The 18,976-nt window shown below is 36.6% G+C and overlaps 1 protein-coding gene across 1 annotated transcript in view; it reads right to left on the bottom strand.

The window, feature by feature from the left end:
- Positions 1-813: 813 nt before the first annotated feature.
- The window catches only part of LOC145293381 (uncharacterized), a 163,139-nt gene continuing 144,976 nt past the window's right edge, over positions 814-18,976 (bottom strand). The window contains exons 3-4 of the mRNA XM_080140014.1: positions 11,477-11,582; positions 814-963 (exon numbers count right to left, since the gene is read on the bottom strand). Of these exons, the coding sequence (XP_079996140.1) occupies positions 876-963; positions 11,477-11,582 (194 nt within the window). The 3' untranslated portion in view covers positions 814-875. The remainder of the gene's footprint in view (positions 964-11,476; positions 11,583-18,976) is intronic.

Below are 18,976 nucleotides of genomic sequence, written 5' to 3'. Positions count from 1 at the left end.
ACGCCTCATCCCCACTCTCCTCCTACCTTATAAGGAGTCACCCCACAAGGGCACCTCACTTTATACACAAAGCAACTGGGACAAAATCGACACCCATAATGAACGGAACAAACATCAATAAAACGATAACATGTATAAACAATCTGGCTTCATTTTAGTCTTTTCCAATGTATTGTCCCGGTAAATATATCGGCAACTCCAAACAAAAGAATTGGATATTATTGTCTTTTCTTCTCTTCTTTCTTTTAAGTTAGCATCAATTAAAAACATCAAGGAAATATTGCTCTAAAGCTTTAATATAATGGTTTAAATAAATCAAATTATTTTTGTTTATTTAAATGTCTTTAACCCTCTTCCACTCTCCAATTTATACTGTCTCTTTTCTTCCTTAACTTTTCCCCATTCTCAATCTCTTTTTTTTTCATTGTCTGCCAATGCTGCTATCAGACATCCCCTTACTACCTTCTTCCATCACTACGACAATCTCTCTTGCAGTACATCGCATATGTAAACACATTTTTACGAAGCAAAACAAAGCCAAAAACAACTTTAAAAATATTTCATCAAAATGGAAGAAATAATGTTTAAAACCAGACATTTTTTTTTCAGATTTAAAAAAAACTGTTTGAATGCTTGAAATTTAGCATTTATAAAAGAATTCATAAGTTCATTAGACATATACACTTACAACATTCAACCTACTGTTCTACTGAGTAATACTAAGAAATAAGTAAATACATCTGCAGTTGACAAGAAAATGTATTTTTCATTATATCATAAAATACATTGTGATAAAAGAAACAGATGCATATAGTTCACAAGGATATAATTTTATTATTTCGGCAATTTACATGAAGAATTTTCAAAATATCTTCTTAGGCATTTCGATATTTCAAGTCACCAAGAGAATGTCGATCCATTCGAGCACAATGATACTTGTTTTTCTCATTAAAGCTGAATATTCTGCAAAATTAAAAACAATTAAATTATTAATTTCAAGAAAAGATTCATTTTATATATTTATTTCAAATATAATTATTAAAAATTATAAACATAAAAGTAAAATTCATATTATTAAATGTTATGCACTATTTTATTAAGTCCCCAAATGCGTTCTAGATCAAATTAAAAATATAATGAAGACAATTGTTGTAATACTTATTCATTAATAAAATCAATGAATTCCTTTTAATATTGGACTAAATATAAAGAAAATCTTCAATATTACATCCAAGATGTAGTAATTGTCTTTTATAATTTACAAACTTTTTATATTTAACAAATAAAATATATACTTTGAAAAGATATCTGGAAATCTCAAATACTCCATTAGTGTTCTTCAAGAAACAATTATAATAATTCCATTTTGTTTACAACACAATTCAACTAATGCATTACAATACATGTAATAAATCCAGCCATTCTCTTCGATTGCTATTGGTTCAACTAGTTAATCTATAAATTTTTGAAACATATTGATACAGTTAGTAACCAATGTTAAAACCAATGTTTCTTTGGATTCTTCCAGCTGTTTATGTAAATAGCTGGAAGATGCTGAATAGAAACGTTCTGTGTCTCAAAATTAAAACGATGCAACACTATTCAAACAGGTAAAGATTATCAACAATTTACAGCCAGAAAAAGCTGTCATTATATGACACATTTTATAGAAAATATTTCCTTTTGATGAAGAAAATATAGTGACTCAACTGATATGATTCTTATAAGAACTTTTTCCATGAAAAAGTTAAGGATTATTTCATTTATTTTCAGTTTGTTTCAATAAATTGTTTTTGTGCTATTAGTTTTTAACACAGATCGGTTGGTATTAAGGTAGTTTAGTATTAGATTTAAGATGGATTAGGGTTGTCTTTATGTTACGTAAGGGTTAGGGTAAAACAGGTTTTATTTTATATTTTTGGTTTGGGATAAGGAGTGAGAGAAAAAAACAGCGTTTATATGTTATTTAGTCTTTCAAGAGACTGAGTCGCCTGTTTTTAAATGTTGACATAATTATTGCTTTGATTGCCTCAATGAAATTTACAATTTAGTAAATTCTAGATTGAAAGTGGTCGTCTACTGCAATATGATTAGCTAAGCGCATCAGCATCGTCTGTTTTTATGTAACCTGTTGGACGATACCAATGAAAAGTCGATTTCAGCATGAGTTACAAACTTTGCAAGTATCAATATAACCAAAGGAAACCATTCAAATTTTTCACATACTCCATAAAATATTTTATTATTCTATATTTTTAATAGTACCAAATGAGATTATTAAGTTGAAAATGATTTTTACTTAAAGCAAAAATGAAATAAAATTTTATTTGAAGAATAATAATAAAAAAACACGTAAGATTTTACAGTCTATACTTGGTGGTGAAATGTAGATGTACAAAATTATTAATTGCAATGATGATTGTAAATTAGGTCTTAACATGGTGAAAACCCTGTGTGGATTTGCCTTCCTGATAATAATAGATGCAATGAAAATTCCCGACAGCGTATCTACCTATAAGTTAGAGGAGGTCAAATTTCCTGACAAGCCTGTAACTGTATGTGTGACTGCCTGAGTACTTTTTGTCAAAGAGTATGATTTTCATGCAAAGTTCATTGAGCCATGAAATAATGCAAGTGAGCATAATCCAATTACTATGAAAAAATATCGGCAATCTTCAATTGAGAGTAAATTCAATGAAGAGTTAAATCAATGGATAAAATATAGTTTGTTTTCTCTCTAAGGCACACATTTTTTTATCTATTGAAATGGCTACTCTCACTGATGATAAGATAACTGGATAGATAAACTTACACTGATATATGCCATCAACAGAAAATGTATCATTGCCACTGAACATTAAGATTATTAATTTGTAAATGTTTTTTACTTAAAGCAAAAACGAAATAAAATTTTATTTTATTTTATTTATTTATTTTTTTTATTACATTTTCACCCAAAACAAGGCAAATTGCCACTTTGGTGTAGGGGGCTACTATCAGGGGCAACAACTACTGGGGTACTATGTAGGGATTTGGGCAGCAAGGTGTCGGTTCACGTTACACTTGAACTTCTGCACGTCAGTACTGTTGGGGAAGCAGGGACCTGGAATGGAATTCCAGAGTCTAGCGATTCTGGGGAAGAAACTATTGGAGTAAAAAGATCTTTTACATCTAGGGATCTCTACAGTGTGGGGGTGGGATTTAGCAGCCTGTCGGGTTTGTCGAGGGTGCACACGTCGTGGGGGCACAAGTGATTGCAGTTCGTCAGAGCATTCACCACTAAAATACTTGTAGAAAAGGCAGAGGGATGCAACATGTCGTCGATGGGACAGAGGCTGAAGCTTAGATGCCAGTTCAGGGCCTATCAGGTTTGCGACTCTCTTTTGAACCTTGTCAAGGAGCGAGAGACTAGTAGCAGATGCACCAGCCCAGATGTGGTAGCAATACTCCATACATGGGCGAATGGTGGCCTTATAGAGGTATAGGATACTTTCGGGTGTTAGTAGTTTTCTAGCACGGTAGAGAGAGCCCACCTTTCTTGCAGCGGCCCTGGCAATGCCTTCAATGTAATTGTTCCAACTCATGTTTCCTGTGAACGTTAGGCCAAGGAGTTTGAAAGATGTACTCTCAGATAAAGAGTCGTTGGCCATTGCTATGGGTGGTAGAGAGGGTTTCTTGTAATTATTGAATGAAACTAGTTTAGTCTTGGCAGCATTGAACGCAACCAACCACTTTTGTCCCCATTCCACTACAGATTGGAGGCCATCCTCTAGTGTTTCTGCCATTTCTTTAGAAATGTGTTCATTCGTCTTCCTGTCGTGCCTGCCATACAGTGTAGTGTCATCAGCATATATACCCATCTCAGAAGCAATGTTGTCGGGGAGGTCATTTATGAATATCAGGAACAATATAGGTCCAAGGATAGAACCCTGGGGCATCCCCGCATTTATATCATATTGTTTAGATGTACGACCGTCGAGGACAACCTTGATTTTTCTCTTATCTAAGAAGGATTTAATTATGTTAAGTATTCTACCAGTGATACCGTATGATCTGATTTTACTGAGGAGACCCTCATGCCATACCCTGTCAAAAGCCTTAGATATATCTAGAGCTACCGCTCTGCCCTCCCCCGCGTTGTCCAGTGAATGGTATATACGTTCAGAGATCAAAGTTAGGATGTCTGCTGTGGAAAGGGCTTGTCTAAATCCATATTGTTTGTCAGTCAGTAGTTTAGCATCTGTAAGATGATGGACTAGAGCATGGTTAATTATAGTCTCAAATATTTTGGCAAAAAGTGGGAGGAGGCTAATGGGGCGATAATTTGATGGGTCTGTCCTTTCGCCAGAATTCTTGAATACTGGTACAACAGAAGCAGTTTTCCAACAGACCGGAAAGCAAGCTTCATTAAGGCATTTGTTGTAGAGTTTGGAGAGAACTGAAGCTACTTCGGCTGAGCACTTTTTTAATAGCACAGCTGGGATAAGATCGGGTCCACATGCTTTTGAGGTATCAAGGTTTTTTATGATAGCATGCACCTGAGCAGGGGTGGTTTTCAGATCGTCTAGTGTGGCGTCTGTCTGCATAGGAAAGTCAGGTAGGGGGTGGTTAGAAGGGTCCAGTGTGGAGTTTGAGGCAAACCAACTGGCAAGCATGTTAGCCTTGTCGGTTGCCGAGGAGACAACCTCGTGATTGTTGGTTAGTGGGGGAATTGTTGATTGCCCATTATTTACTACACTGTTGTAGATTTTTCAGAAGTCTCGAGTTCCTAGTTTTTGTGCTTTGAAGAAACAGCAGTCAGGAAGTAATAAGCTTTATTATGGAGGTAAACTTATAACGAATCGCAACATAATTTTTATTGTTTTCTTCAACTGAAACAATGAAGAGTGCTATTTGACTTAAGGGGATACTGTTAGGGACCAAATTGATAGGGATACTATGTAGGTGGTTGAACACTGAGATTTCTGTTCGCATTACACTTGAACTTCTACATGTCAGTACAGTCAGGGAAGCAGGAACTCGGGAGGAAATACAAACGTCTAGTAGTTTGAGGGAAAAAGCTATTTGAGTAAAAGGATTTCCAGCATCTAGGAATCTCAACAGTGTATAGGTGGTATTTTGCTGCTTGTTGGGTTAGTTGGGGGTGTTTATGTTAAAGAGGTACATGTGTTTGCAGTTCATCAGAGTACATTCCATTAAAATACTTGTAAAACTGGCACAGGGATGCACCATTGCAGTAACAGGATAGAAGTTTCAGTTTGATTAATAGTGTGCGATCTATTAGGTTAGCAACTTTTTTTTAACCCTTGTTACAACTCGACTATCTCCACGGGGAACTGTAGAGATATGATCGCAACGATAATAAAAAAAATAATTTTTTTCTTCCGAGATTAAAACGTAAATAAATAAATACGGAAAGGGATTATCCAAATTCTTCAGAGACAACAGTAAAACATAAGACAGAAAAACACAACTGAAATAACAAACAAAAGGCTGATGGGAATTATGAATGTAAGTTTATTTATAACAACACAAAAATAAATAAATAAAAATGCAATTATTTTGATAATTTAAAGAAGTAATGCATGAAAGAAAATAAATTGTCTTGATCGAGAGAGAATGTTCAAGAAAAATGCCAGATCTCAATACGACATTTTCGTACTGATTATTATCGTCTGCTCAGTTCAAACAAAGAGAGAGAGTAAGGGAGAGAGAGAGAGAGATTTTGCTTCACTCACTGTCTTAGCGACTTTACTTCGTTCTTGTTCTTCTTATCCGATTTCCTTTAAAAACAAAAAACTGGCTCCAAATATATCAAATAGACTCCTTTTCCAATGTTTATTAAGCGCACCTCCTCGACTTTTATCCACCGCAGTATTACTGCTAATCATATATCTGTTCCCAGTGTTGCTGTTGTTGGCTGCTTCCCTCAGCAGCGAGGAACAAACTGTCTCTTGTGTCCTTCGTAAGCGCTCAGGTTAAAACGCCCCCTCTCTCTCTATATATAAATATATATTTTCACCTCCACCTCTCTATACAGCCTGCCAGCGTTTGCTAGCTGATTTCTTTCTTTCTTTTTCTCTTTCTCCTCTACTGTCAGCGCTCGTTAGCTATTCTTTCTTTTCTTTTTTTGACCACTCTCTATATATCTCTTCATATCCTCTCTCGTCATTGTTTTCTTGTTTTTTTGTTTTTGACTGAGCGCAGACGACAATACAATTGATGAAAATAAAACAAAAACAAACTCCTATTCTCTCTCGATTTCGAACAACATATAAAAGAATAATTACATTTTATTTTTACTAAAAATGTAACACCCTGACACCCTGTCTAGGAGTAAGAGACTCGATGCAGATGCACCAGCTTAGATGTGGCAACAATACTCCATGCTGATGACCTTGTAGAGGTACAGGATACTCTCAGGTGTAAATAAATTTCTAGCATGGTAGGCAGAGCCCACTTTCTTTGCAGCAGTTTTGGCAATGCCCTCGATATATTTGTTCCAATTCATGTTGCCCATAAAGGTTAAGCCGAAGAGTTTGAATGAAGAGCTTTCACATAGTTTATAATTAACTATGGCTATCAGTGGTTGAGAAAGTTTGTTGTAATTATTACAGAAAATAGTTTAGTCTTAGCAGCATTGACTGTTACCATACATTTTTTTCCCTATTCTACTACAGGCTAGAGATTTTTTCTAAGTTTTCAGCCATTTTCTTAGATATGTACGTATTCATGTAGTGTCATATTGTTTAATGTAAAAGAGAGTAGGTATTTTAAATATATTTAAATATATTTTTATTAGTTTTATTTAGTTATTTCCCTTGTTCTAGTCTATTGTTTTCCTTGTCTTATAGAGAAGACAGCGGTATTTTAAAAGACAATTCAGACAATTATTCGAATTTGTATTAAAACTGCTGAAATTTTAAAAACTTTGACTTAAGAAATCAAATATGCATTTAAATTATGCTCAACACTTGTATGAAATGAGCATATTAACAGATGTAAACAAAATAATTAATACATTTTATATTTTAACTTACTAAAATGCTTGGCAACAAATCAGAGATAGGAAAAGGTTTCCTTTATTTGTAAATTCTAAATATTATATGAAAGATTTAGTGCCTTTGGAAATGACAGAATGTGAATGAGAGGAGTTAATGATTCCCTTTGGAGTTTTTGCTAAGACTGGACTACAAACTAGAAAAGTGCAAGGTTTTCTTTCTTCGCTTTTCCTGTTTTCTTCATGAATTGTTTAGTTTGATTTCTGATGAAGACATTTTTCTCGCTCAAATTTTCACTACAATTGCACAAATCAGCCTGTACTTGTATTCAGTAGTCAGCTACAGCCATGAGACACACACTACGATGTGCAGCAGAGTAATCTGTTAGAGTGCATAACAAGGACATCCTTGATAATTTTCTTGACCGTCAAGCAAACCCCCTTGCAGTACTGAGCATGTGGGTATGATTTTATTGACTGATGAATCAATCTGATCCTGGTTCCAGAACAGTAATATTTCAAGAGATTTTTTACAATTAACTTAATCAAATTTCAAATTAAGCTGAATTTTTGCTATTCATACATTGAGTATACATGAAAATGGATGGGAGAGGGTACTGAGATATTGATACAATTCCCTTTCACGAGTAGTGTATGTAACCCTCTTACATGTCATCTCAGTGCTTCGACAAAGAGAAGGATCCAATCTGAGGCTACAAAAATTTTGGATCCATTGTCTCTCTGTCTCCCAGTTATGGCCCACAGTTGTGTTCTTATTAGGACTATGTGGAATATTGATTTTTGGTGGTACGATCCTCTCCCTCCTCAGACTTTGAGTGGCTGAAGGGAACTTCTTAAGGCCTATCAGAGTTAAGTGATCTCCATTTTAATTGACAGGCCTTTCTGGGGGACAATCCAGTGACATGCACCTATTTTATAACTTTTCTAAGGAAGCATATTGGTTTGCTGCTTGCATTGTACAAAACCAATAATTTTGCTTGCTGTTTGTTAAAGCAAAGGTTGCACCAATGAAGGAAAAACTCTGCATGTGTTAATGGCAGTTTACAGGAAAAACTCTGCACATGTTAATGGTAGTTTATCTTGCCCCAAAATGCCTGCCAACCATTCTGAACAATTGTAAGCAGTTTGTCCCAACCAATTTATGTGTGGCCACTGACACCCAGGTGGTGTTGTCTTTGCTGTTATCCCAAATCATAGTATTACTAAGAAGAGATTGAAGGACATCATGCATCTAAGATCTCTTTTTAAGTATATGTCCACAACAAAAAATCTAGGTGATATTATCACAAGATTGACGTTAAGGAAGTTTCTATCCAACTTAAAATTTTGGTGCATTGGTCCTTCTTAGCTATGTGAAGGAATTCATTTAGTGATCCACACAAGAATTATCCTGTCTAAACAAGGACAGGGTATGGCATGAGGGTCTCCTCAGGAAAATTAGATCATACAGTATCACTGGTAGAATACTTAACATAATTAAATCCTTCTTAGATAAGAGAAAAATCCAGGTTGTCCTCGACGGTTGTACATCTAAACAATATGATATAAATGCGGGAGTGCCCCAAGGGTCTATTCTTGGACCTCTGTTGTTCCTGATATTCATAAATAACCTCCCCGACAAAATTGGCTCTGAGATGGGTATATATGCTGATGACACCACACTCTATAACAGACATGACAGGAAAACAAATGAACACATATCTAAAGAATTGGCAGAAACACTAGAGGATGACCTCCAATCTGTAGTGGAATGGGGACAAAAATGGATGGTCACATTCAATGCTGCCAAGACTAAACTAGTTTCCTTCAATAATTGCAAGAAACCCTCTCTACCACCAATAGCAATGGCCAACAACACTTTATCTGAGAGTACATCTTTCAAACTCCTTGGCCTAACGTTCACAGCAAACATGAGTTGGAACAATTACATTGAAAACATTGCCAGGGCCACTGCAAAGAAGGTAGGCTCTCTCCACCATGCTAGAAAATTACTCACACCCGAAAATATCCTGTATCTCTATAAGGCAACCATTCGCCCATGTATGGAGTATTGCTGTCATATTTGGGCTGGTGCATCTGCTACTAGTCTCTCGCTCCTAGACAAGGTTCAAAAGACAGTCGCCAATCTGATAGGCTCTGAACTGGCATCTAAGCTTCAGCCTCTGTCCCATCGACGAAATGTTGCATCCCTCTGCCGATTCTACAAGTATTTTAATGGAGAATGCTCTGACGAACTGCAAGCACTTGTGTCCCCACAAAGTAAACACCCTCGACAAACCCGACAGACAGCTAAATCTCACCCCCACACAGTAGAGATCCCTAGATGTAAAAGATCTTTCTACTCCAGTAGTTTCTCCCCCAGAACCGCTGGACTTTGGAATTCCATTCCAGGTCTCTGCTTCCCCAATTGTACTGACGTGCAGAAGTTCAAGTGTAATGTGAACACACATCTTGCTGCCCAAATCCCTACATAGTACCCCAGTAGATGTTACCCCTAATACTAGCCCCCTACACCAAAGTGGCAATGTGCCTTGTTTGGGGTAAAAATGTAATTTAAAAAAAAAAGAAAAAAAAATGGTTCATACTTCAATGAATTGTTCACTGATCTTGAATCAAGAGTACACTTCCATCATAATAATCCACAAGTTCTAAACCTTCTCTCATCTGCTGCAGATCATCTCAATGGTGTTCAAGTTCATAGCCTTTAAGTTAGGATGAGGAATTTACAACCATTCCAAGGCAGTTGTGAAGACATTCCAAAAACAAGAATTTCCAACAGATACTAAGTATCTGAAGGAAATCAGGAACCTATGTGGGTTCGTGTTTCAGATCATTTCCTGGATACAAATGGATTCACCCAATTAAAAGAGGAAGAATTGATGGATCTTTGCATCTTACCTACAAAATAAAGTATCCTATTTTGATAGGAAAACACCACTCAATTACCAAATATAATTTTACATGCAGGATGTTCCCATTTGGGAACTAGATCAACCTTGGCTGATTTGAGGTAGAGTGACCACTTGGTCTCACAGGGAAGTCAGGCAGTAAACAAAGTCTTAGTATCTTGTACAAGATGAAAGAGGTACCACTCCAGAACTTTGTGACAAAATTCTGTGTGTAGTCTACTGATACATCGTACAGATTTCAAAGTACTTTACCAACATACATGTCTGGTAAAAGATGGAAGCTTGAACAGAAAAATGTACTTACTTTCACTTGCCCAAACAAGCTGTCCATATAGTGTGCTGTCCTTTTGTCAAGCTCTTGCACACTTCACCAATCAATACAGAGTTCCAGAAGTATCTTCAATGACGATGCCAAAAGTTTTATTGGAAATATGAGATTCTTTAGTTGTCTCTTTCTCCTACAAAGTTAACCAAAGTTAATTTGGATCATTTCGCATGAAACTAAATATGATCCCCTTGATTTGCTATGATATGAGGGAACTTGGGAACGTTACAATAAAACAATAAACATCTGCCTCTACTAGATTCCTGGCAGAGTTAAATTGGACTACTTTATTCTCTTCACACTTATCATTGATATTCAGAGATCATTAAACAATCAACTTCTGATGTACCAGGTATCTGCAAATAGTCATACTACTGCTGTCACTCTCAAAATGTTCCTGAAGCACAACAATGTGTCTGCATTGATGCGACACACCAAAGATGAAAGAAATGGTATTGCCCCTGAATGTGCCCTCCAGAAAGCTGAAGGGATAGACTGAGCCTACTATCTACATAAAACTGCAATCAGTGGTAGAGTGTTTGTAAGGGACAAAAGAGGATACTCTGTTCCATGTGCACTGTAGATGGGACATTATGTCTGTTTATTTCTACACATTTAATAACTGCAACTACACATTTAATAACTGTCTTTTTTCTCCTGACTTATTTTTTTTTGTTACTGTTTTTGATGGGCGTATGTAAAAATTAAAGAGGGTAAGTAGGAGTGATACTTATGTATTGTGAGCTCAGCCTTCTGAGAATATTAAAGCCAACATGAGCAAAGATAAGCAAATGGTATCTATGATCAGAAGTTGAAGGAGGAAGATAGAAAGTGGTTACAAACCTATATATTCAGGTTCTGTCATTCTCTCTTATTTTTTTGTTTGTTTCTGGAGACCAGACCATTGGAGTTTTACTCCAGCAAAAAAATACACAAGGTTATCTTCAAACTACGTTCTTTAATATTTGCTTTCAGTCTGCCAGCTAACCGGTGAAGATTTTGAATTATTCCTTCTGTTTTTATTAATTATTATTAAGCTTATTTCATCATGAATAATCTGAAGACTATTAATGGATGGAGTATAAGTACCTCCACTGGACCATCTGTAAAAAATTAAACATCCAATGTAGCAGCAAGTCCTGGGAACATCAACCTGAAAGAACAATTGGAAATGACTTATATACCATACATTATGACCATGTAATCTCTATAGCCACCCACCTTGAAAATGCTGCTGTGAAACCTGGCATAGTTATATGGAATAAGTCAGAAAGAGTGGCAACCTTGATTGAAGTGAGTGTCTCTAATGATGGTGGTCTGTACATATCTGAAAGAGAGAAACAGACCAAATACCAAGGTCTCATGTATGATATGAAAAGAAACTAGAATCTTAAGGAGATATCAATCATACCAGTTATGTTAGGTGCCACAGGGCTTATGAAGAAGAACCTGAAGTCCTGGTGAACCAAGCACAAAAGAGATCCAGACAATTGCATTTAAAGGAACAGCAAGGATACTTACAATAGCTCTCGATTGGTTTCAATGAAAAGCAAGGCAATGCTGGCAGCTGGTTTGGCTGCCCCATACCCAACATTACAATCTTCAAAGGAAGAAAATTAATAAAATTACAGTTTCTTTTCCTTTTTTTTTTAAAATATTAAAATGAAATTAAGTATTGTAGTCAAACGGAATTAGGTATTTTTTTTTATTGCTGTTACGATATTTTTTTTGCTTCATTATGATTGTTCTAGTTGACAAAATATCTTGAAGTAAAAAAAAAAGATTCAGTGTATATGTTTCACTCGTTTTATAAATATATTTTATTATAAAATTTCAAATTTGAACTTTTTTGTGTACTTTACTTTTAAAATGTACTTTGTTCGTTTGTTTATTTTTAGAATATTTCAAAAGTAAAAATAAAATATATTTCTAGGTGCTTATTCAAATTGGCACTTATGACGGCAATTAAAAGAAATTATAGTTCAATGTCCAAAATAAAAATGTGCAAACTCGTTTTTGCACACCGAATTCATGCAGGCCTGAATTAATGAAAACAAATAATTTTATTTTGGACCAATCAGAGAACTTTCTGAATTTATTTGTAATGATCTTTCTGAGAGCAACCTAAATCCTTTTAAAAGACAGATTTTTCTTCAATAAACCAGTGGACCCCAGTTGACCCGAGTCTATGGATCAATGTCACTGAGCGTCCCTTTGTTAGATGCTATCTCTGCAACATCTCTTCATTCACACACAAACATTAACAAACACACAGACACACACAATTCATTGCATTATTGTCATCTTCCAATTCATAGAAATATTTCCAATCTTTATCACTGAATTTCTTTTCTAATACAAAAACAAATGAACATTGACTCTTACAAATAACTTTCAGTGAATTATAATTTATATAAATGAGCAGCGAGGTTTTGGATACGATTTTCCTGACCCCTGTAAAGCAAGGCTCTTAATTAATCGATTCAAACTTCTTCAATGAATTCCCCTAACTTTTACAATAACTCTAAAAAATATTCACGAACATTATAGGTTTTTCCTATTGTTGTAAACTGTTGCGTGTAACCAAACCCCCACCACTGCTCTCCCCTGTCATCTTCCTTTCCTAGATAACTTTTCTACAAAAGAGGAAGATTAGTTAATGTAAGATGGCCACCCAATAATGTTGCTGTTTCACTTAGCTTTATGTCGTCCGCATTCTGATACTAACCCATGAACGTAACATAAACTTCTATTTTCAACATATATAAAATATTTATTTTGTGAATATATATTCCGTCTAAAACCATTATTTTGATTTTTTTTTTTTTTTGCAGTATAACGTGTTTCTCGTTTTCCTCACATTTGATTATAAAACCTGCAAACATTTTTCACTGAAAATATTTCTCTGAAATATTTTTCCCCATTACAAAACACCCTAAAGTAACTCTCCAAAACTGGGGAGAAACTCTACCTTATGAAAATACAGAAAAGTCTGTATGATGTACGTACCAGTCACGGAATGAAGATTAAATATTCCAAAAATCACTTAATTTGATCAAGTAGTTTTGTTTGTTTTTTTCATTCAAGCAAACCAAATTTTACGACTAAGCGAGTCGTAGTGTTTTCGTCGGCCATGATTAAATACGGTGAAATAAAAAAGGGGATACAACTGAAATCGAAGTGTCGAACTAAAAAAAAAAATGAACTTTATGTTCAATGCAATTAGTAGTAATTTTGGTATTTTTTTAGATTAGGTCCACCTCCACAATTTTCTTTTAAATGACAATATAAAATATAGGCTTTCGACTATGCTGAATACGAAAATTGCATTGAAATTTTGCAGAAATAAGTTGTTATCGAGATATAAAAAGTTGTATTATGCATTGTATTCTTTGGTGGCCATCTTTTTACGCGCGTGCACGCGCGCCATAAACAAATCTACTCATCTATGACTGACACACTGCATGCGCGTAAAAAAGATGGCCGCCAAAGAATACAATGCACAATACAACTTTATATATCTCGATAACTACTTATTTCTGCAAGATTTCAATGCGATTTTCGTACTCAGCATAGTCGAAAACCTATAGAAGTTGTCATTTAAAGGAAAATTGTGGAGGTAGGCCTAATCTGAAAATTTACTGTAAGTTTTTGCTAAAAATTGTAAGTTTGGATTTTTAGTTTTAAATAAAACTACGTGTTCAATTAACGTAATTTTTGGAATATGATATCTTCGTTTTGTAACGAATACGTACATACTTTTCTGTATTTCCTTTACTTTTAATTGTAATCACAAGTGCCAATCTGAATAAGCACCACTTTTTATAATATGGAAAAAAAAGAAAATAATAATAACAGATGGCATTCAGAATTTTCACGCAGCCAATGTCGACGAATGTAGCTTGAAATCAATCAAATTCGAAATTTGTTACTCTGTTGGGCATGTCGTTTAAAAACATTTTCGTGCTTGTCCATAAACGGGTAAAAAAAAACTTTTTTAACAGAAATATCTGGAAAAAATCTTTATAATGTACGTACTTGTCACTGCATGAAGATGTTATATTCCCCAAAATCACGTAAATCGATCAAGTAGTTTGTTTTTTATTTAAGATGTGCTGACAAAAGAAGAACTCTCTTCTATGCCTTCCGGAAGCGAATTACTTCCCTTACCGGAAGCGAATTATTTCCCTTTAGTTTTTATCCTATGTATGAAATGTAGAACACGTGGACTTGCTTCTCCGCGTTGTTCTTAGTGAAATAAAGCTTACTTTAAGCTCACTCAGTTCTCCTGTCCTATTTATCACAATTTATTTCACTAAATAACTATGGAGAAGTACCTGAAACCCGAACGCCTTGATTTGGAACCCACAAAGGCGGACGCAGCCGATATATGGTGACACTGGAAGAGGTCGTTTGTTATATTTATCGAGGCGGTTAGTGGTCCGCAACTGACAGACGAGTTAAAACTCAATTTATTAATCAACCTGGTGTCTCCAGCGATTTATAAACACATTTCTGACGTTAATGACTACCAGACACCTATGAACACCCTAGAAGAGGTTTTTGTTCAACCTAAAAACAGCATCTTCTGTCGCCATTAACTGGCAACTCGTCGTTAACAAAGAAGCGAAAGCGTGGACCAGTATTTACAGTCCTTAAAAGAACTTGCTAAGGATTGTGACTTTCAGGCTGTGTCGGCGATACAAGCGAGGGATGAATACATCAGGGATGCATTCATAAACGGAATCGAGTCATCCCACATCAGACAGAGGCTCCTGTAGAACAAGAAACTCGACCTGCATACTGCGTTCGACCAGGCTCTCATGCTCGAGACAGCTCAAAAACAGTTGTCATCGTACGCTCAGTCGGACTCCTTGACTGCGTTGATATCTGCAGTCGGAACGGAAGAAGACGACAACCAGTCTAGATGCGAGGAGCAATCCACAGTAGCGTCACTCTCAGGACAGAAATGCTTCTTCTGTGGAAACCCAAAGCATGACCGGGCGAGGTGCACCGCCAGAAATTCTTTTTGCAAAAACTGTAAGAAGAAAGGGCATTTCGCTCGTGTCTGCAGATCGCCAACGGCTGCTACTGCTGCTGCTATAAACTATGGTGAGTCTCTTCTTGCTTCATCAGTTCCTTCTCTTAACTTTTCGGAGAGTAACTTTTCGGAGAGTCTCTCTCGTTCGTCCTTATGGGGAAAAATCAAAGGTGAACCCAAGGATACTGATCGATACTGGGAGCTCAGAAAATTTTATCCATCCTGACAAAGTTAAGGTACTCGGGTTAACAGTCCTGCCAAGTTCCGAGAAGATTTTGATGGCTAGCAGTTCTCATTCGTCCTCTACTCTCGGTCATTGTGTTGTATCTCTGGGTCTGAATGGAAGGGAGTACGATAATGTCAAGTTATCGATTATGGCCAACCTGGGCAGTGATGTAATTCTCGGACATACATTTCTGAACCAACACTCGTCGGTAGAAATATCTTTCGGAAGACCCCTCCCCCCTCTCACTGTTTGTGGGCTTACCGCCATTAAAAATGTCCCTTACCCGTCTCTCTTTACAAACTTAACCCCAGACTGTCGCCCAATTGCCGTTAAATCCAGGAGACATACCCTACCAGATGCCAAATTTATTAAATCGGAAATAACCCGCATGCTAAAGAAAGGTATTATAGAGCCCTCTCAATCTCCATGGCGAGCCCAAATGCTCATAGTGACTCCTGAGAATCACAAGAAGAGACTTGTTGTGGATTACTCTCAAACGATAAACCGTTTCACTCTCCTAGATGCCTATCCTCTTCCTCGAATGGAGCACATGGTAAATGAGATTGCCACTTATCAAGTGTTTAGCACTCTTGATCTAATTAGTGCTTATCATCAAGTTGCAATCAAGCCGGAAGAACGAAAATACACAGCCTTCGAAGCTTCTGGATCCCTGTACCAGTTTCGGCAAATTCCGTTTGGAGTAACCAATGGAGTAGCTAGCTTCCAACGAGTAATCGACAATATCATCAAACGAGAAGACCTCAGAGGAACCTTCGCCTACATCGACAATGTTACAGTTTGTGGAGAAAATCAGGCAGATCATGATGCTGATTTAAAATGTTTTATGAAGGCTGTAGAGAAATATGGACTGACACTGAATGAAAGCAAGTGTCACTACTCTCTTGTTTCAGTAGACTTGCTCAGCGATACAATAAGCAAAGGTTCGGTAAAACCAGACACTGACAGGCTTAAAGGGTTGATGGACTTGCCTGTCCCTCAGGATTCTCCTTCTCTTCGACGAGCTATGGGAATGTTCTCCCAATATTCAAAGTGGATATTTAACTTCTCTGAGAAACTACATCCCCTAACTAAGATTACCAACTTTCCCCTCTCTAAGGAACAAACCGACGCCTTTAGGGACCTAAAGAAAGATATTGCTAAAACCTCTCCATTAGCCATAGACTCCTCTCTTCCCCTTGAGGTTGAAACTGATGCCTCGGAACATGCCATCGCTGCCTCTCTGACCCAGAACTCTCGGCTAGTGGCCTTCTTTTCCAGAACATTAACCTCCGCCGAGCAAAAGCACTCCTCAGTGGAAAAGGAGGCCTATGCAATTGTGGAGGTGATCCGAAAATGGCGACATTTACTGCTCGGGAAGCATTTTAAGCTAACCACTGACCAAAAGTCTGTCTCTTTTATGTTCGACCCTCAAGGAAAGAGCAAAATAAAAAATGAAAAGATAACAAGATGGAAGTTAGAACTTGCCTGTTTTAGCTATGATATTGCCTCTGTGGAGGAGGTGAGAGCTGTTTTGAAGACTTGCTGGGTATGTTCTGAAGTAAAACCTAGGTTCTTTAAGTTGGCACCTCAGATTCTCATTAAAGCAAGTAAACCATTCGAAAGAATAAGCGTGGACTTCAAGGGGCCGTTACCCTCAAATTCTCGCAACCGGTACCTTCTGACAGTGGTTGACGAATACTCTCGTTTCCCCTTCGCTTTCCCCTGTGCCGACATCTCAGCAGCTACTGTCCGAAAACACCTAATTAGCTTATTCTCCATGTTTGGAAATCCTTCCTTTGTACATTCTAATCGTGGAACAGCCTTCATGTCAGACGAACTAAGAGAATTCTTACTTTCTCATGGCATTGCTACTAGCAGAACAACTGCCTTCAATCCTCTAGGTAATGGACAAGTGGAAAGATATAACGGTATTATCTGGCAAACAGTGAGTCTAGCTCTACGCTCAAGAAATCTCCATGTTACAAATTGGGAAAGTGTGCTAGATGTAGCCCTCCACAGCATCCGCTCATTGCTTTCCACCTCTATGAACAGCACTCCTCACGAACGTCTCTTTAATTTCCAAAGGAAATCAGCCACTGGGAATTCTATACCCACCTGGCTAACAAATGCTAAATCTGTTCTCTTAAAGCGACATGTACGCGTGAGCAAATACGAGCCCCTAGTCGAGCCTGTAGACCTACTTGAAGTCAATCCTAGCTATGCTCATATCCGTTTCAATAACGGACGGGAGACGACAGTGTCCCTACGCCACTTATCTCCATTGGGTGATAGATCGAGCATTCTAGAGGCAGAAATAGATCCCGTACCGGAGAACCAACAGCTACAGGACGTACCTCAGCAGCCCGATTCAGACCCCCTGCCACGAGTGCATGAAAACTCTCCCCTTGAGAATTCGGTTCCTACTTCTCCCCTAATCAGACGATCCACAGAGGAGATCATCGGAAGACAATGAGGTGCCGAATCTTCGACGCTATACTAGAGTTCGTCGAAGCGCCCAATATTTAGCTGAAAACTATCTGCTTTGAACTTTTCTTTTCTCTTTTGCTTTGCAGCTTAAACAGAAACCCGCTCCTGCAGTTCCTGGTAACTCTACATCCTAAGATCATCATATGGCCTCGGATTCCTCTGAGTGACGGAGAATGTGCTGACAAAAGAAGAACTCTCTTCTATGCCTTCCGGAAGCGAATTACTTCCCTTACTGGAAGCGAATTAGTTCCCTTACTGGAAGCGAATTATTTCCCTTTAGTTTTTATCCTATGTATGAAATGTAGAACACGTGGACTAGCTTCTCCGTGTTGTTCTTAGTGAAATAAAGCTTACTTTAAGCTCACTCAGTTCTCCTGTCCTATTTATCACATAAGAAAATCAAATATTATCGTACGTTATATCGAAGATTTCCTTCACGACATCTTGTTTGAGAGATAACAACAGTAACGACACCTGGCGGAAATATGGGGTCCACAAGGGCAGACCATCGACTATTTTTTAGTTTTTTTATTTAAATGTTGAAAGCACGTTTTTTTATAATACAAATAATACATAATAAATTAACTTATTTAATAAATAAATTGAATTCTTTTATTAAAGAAATTTTCGAAAATACTAGTTTTTTTTCGTCGTTAAACAGACTTTATTAAGCGAACATGAAAAGCACTTTTTTATAATACAAATGAAAAATAATGAATTAACTTTAATAAAATTTTTTTTTCGTCTGAAAACAGACTTTAATAAGCGAACATGAAAAACTTAGATGAAAATATACAAGATAAATCAATCAAGTATTTTTTTTAATTCCAAAAATGTTTCATTATAAAAAAATAACTTCTTTAAACATTCTTTGGAGGAAAAGAAGTCATTTTAATTATTTTTTATTTGTATTATAAAAAAGTGTTTTCGACATTTTGTTTTTCATGTTCTATTTTGTAAAAAAAAA

Source organism: Euprymna scolopes, chromosome 14, assembly GCF_053919585.1.
Source record: "Euprymna scolopes isolate OS-2025 chromosome 14, ASM5391958v1, whole genome shotgun sequence".
NCBI classification, from domain to species: domain Eukaryota; kingdom Metazoa; phylum Mollusca; class Cephalopoda; order Sepiida; family Sepiolidae; genus Euprymna; species Euprymna scolopes.
The sequence above is the reverse complement of the archived record's forward strand: the minus strand, read 5'-3'. Positions and strand labels throughout refer to the sequence as shown.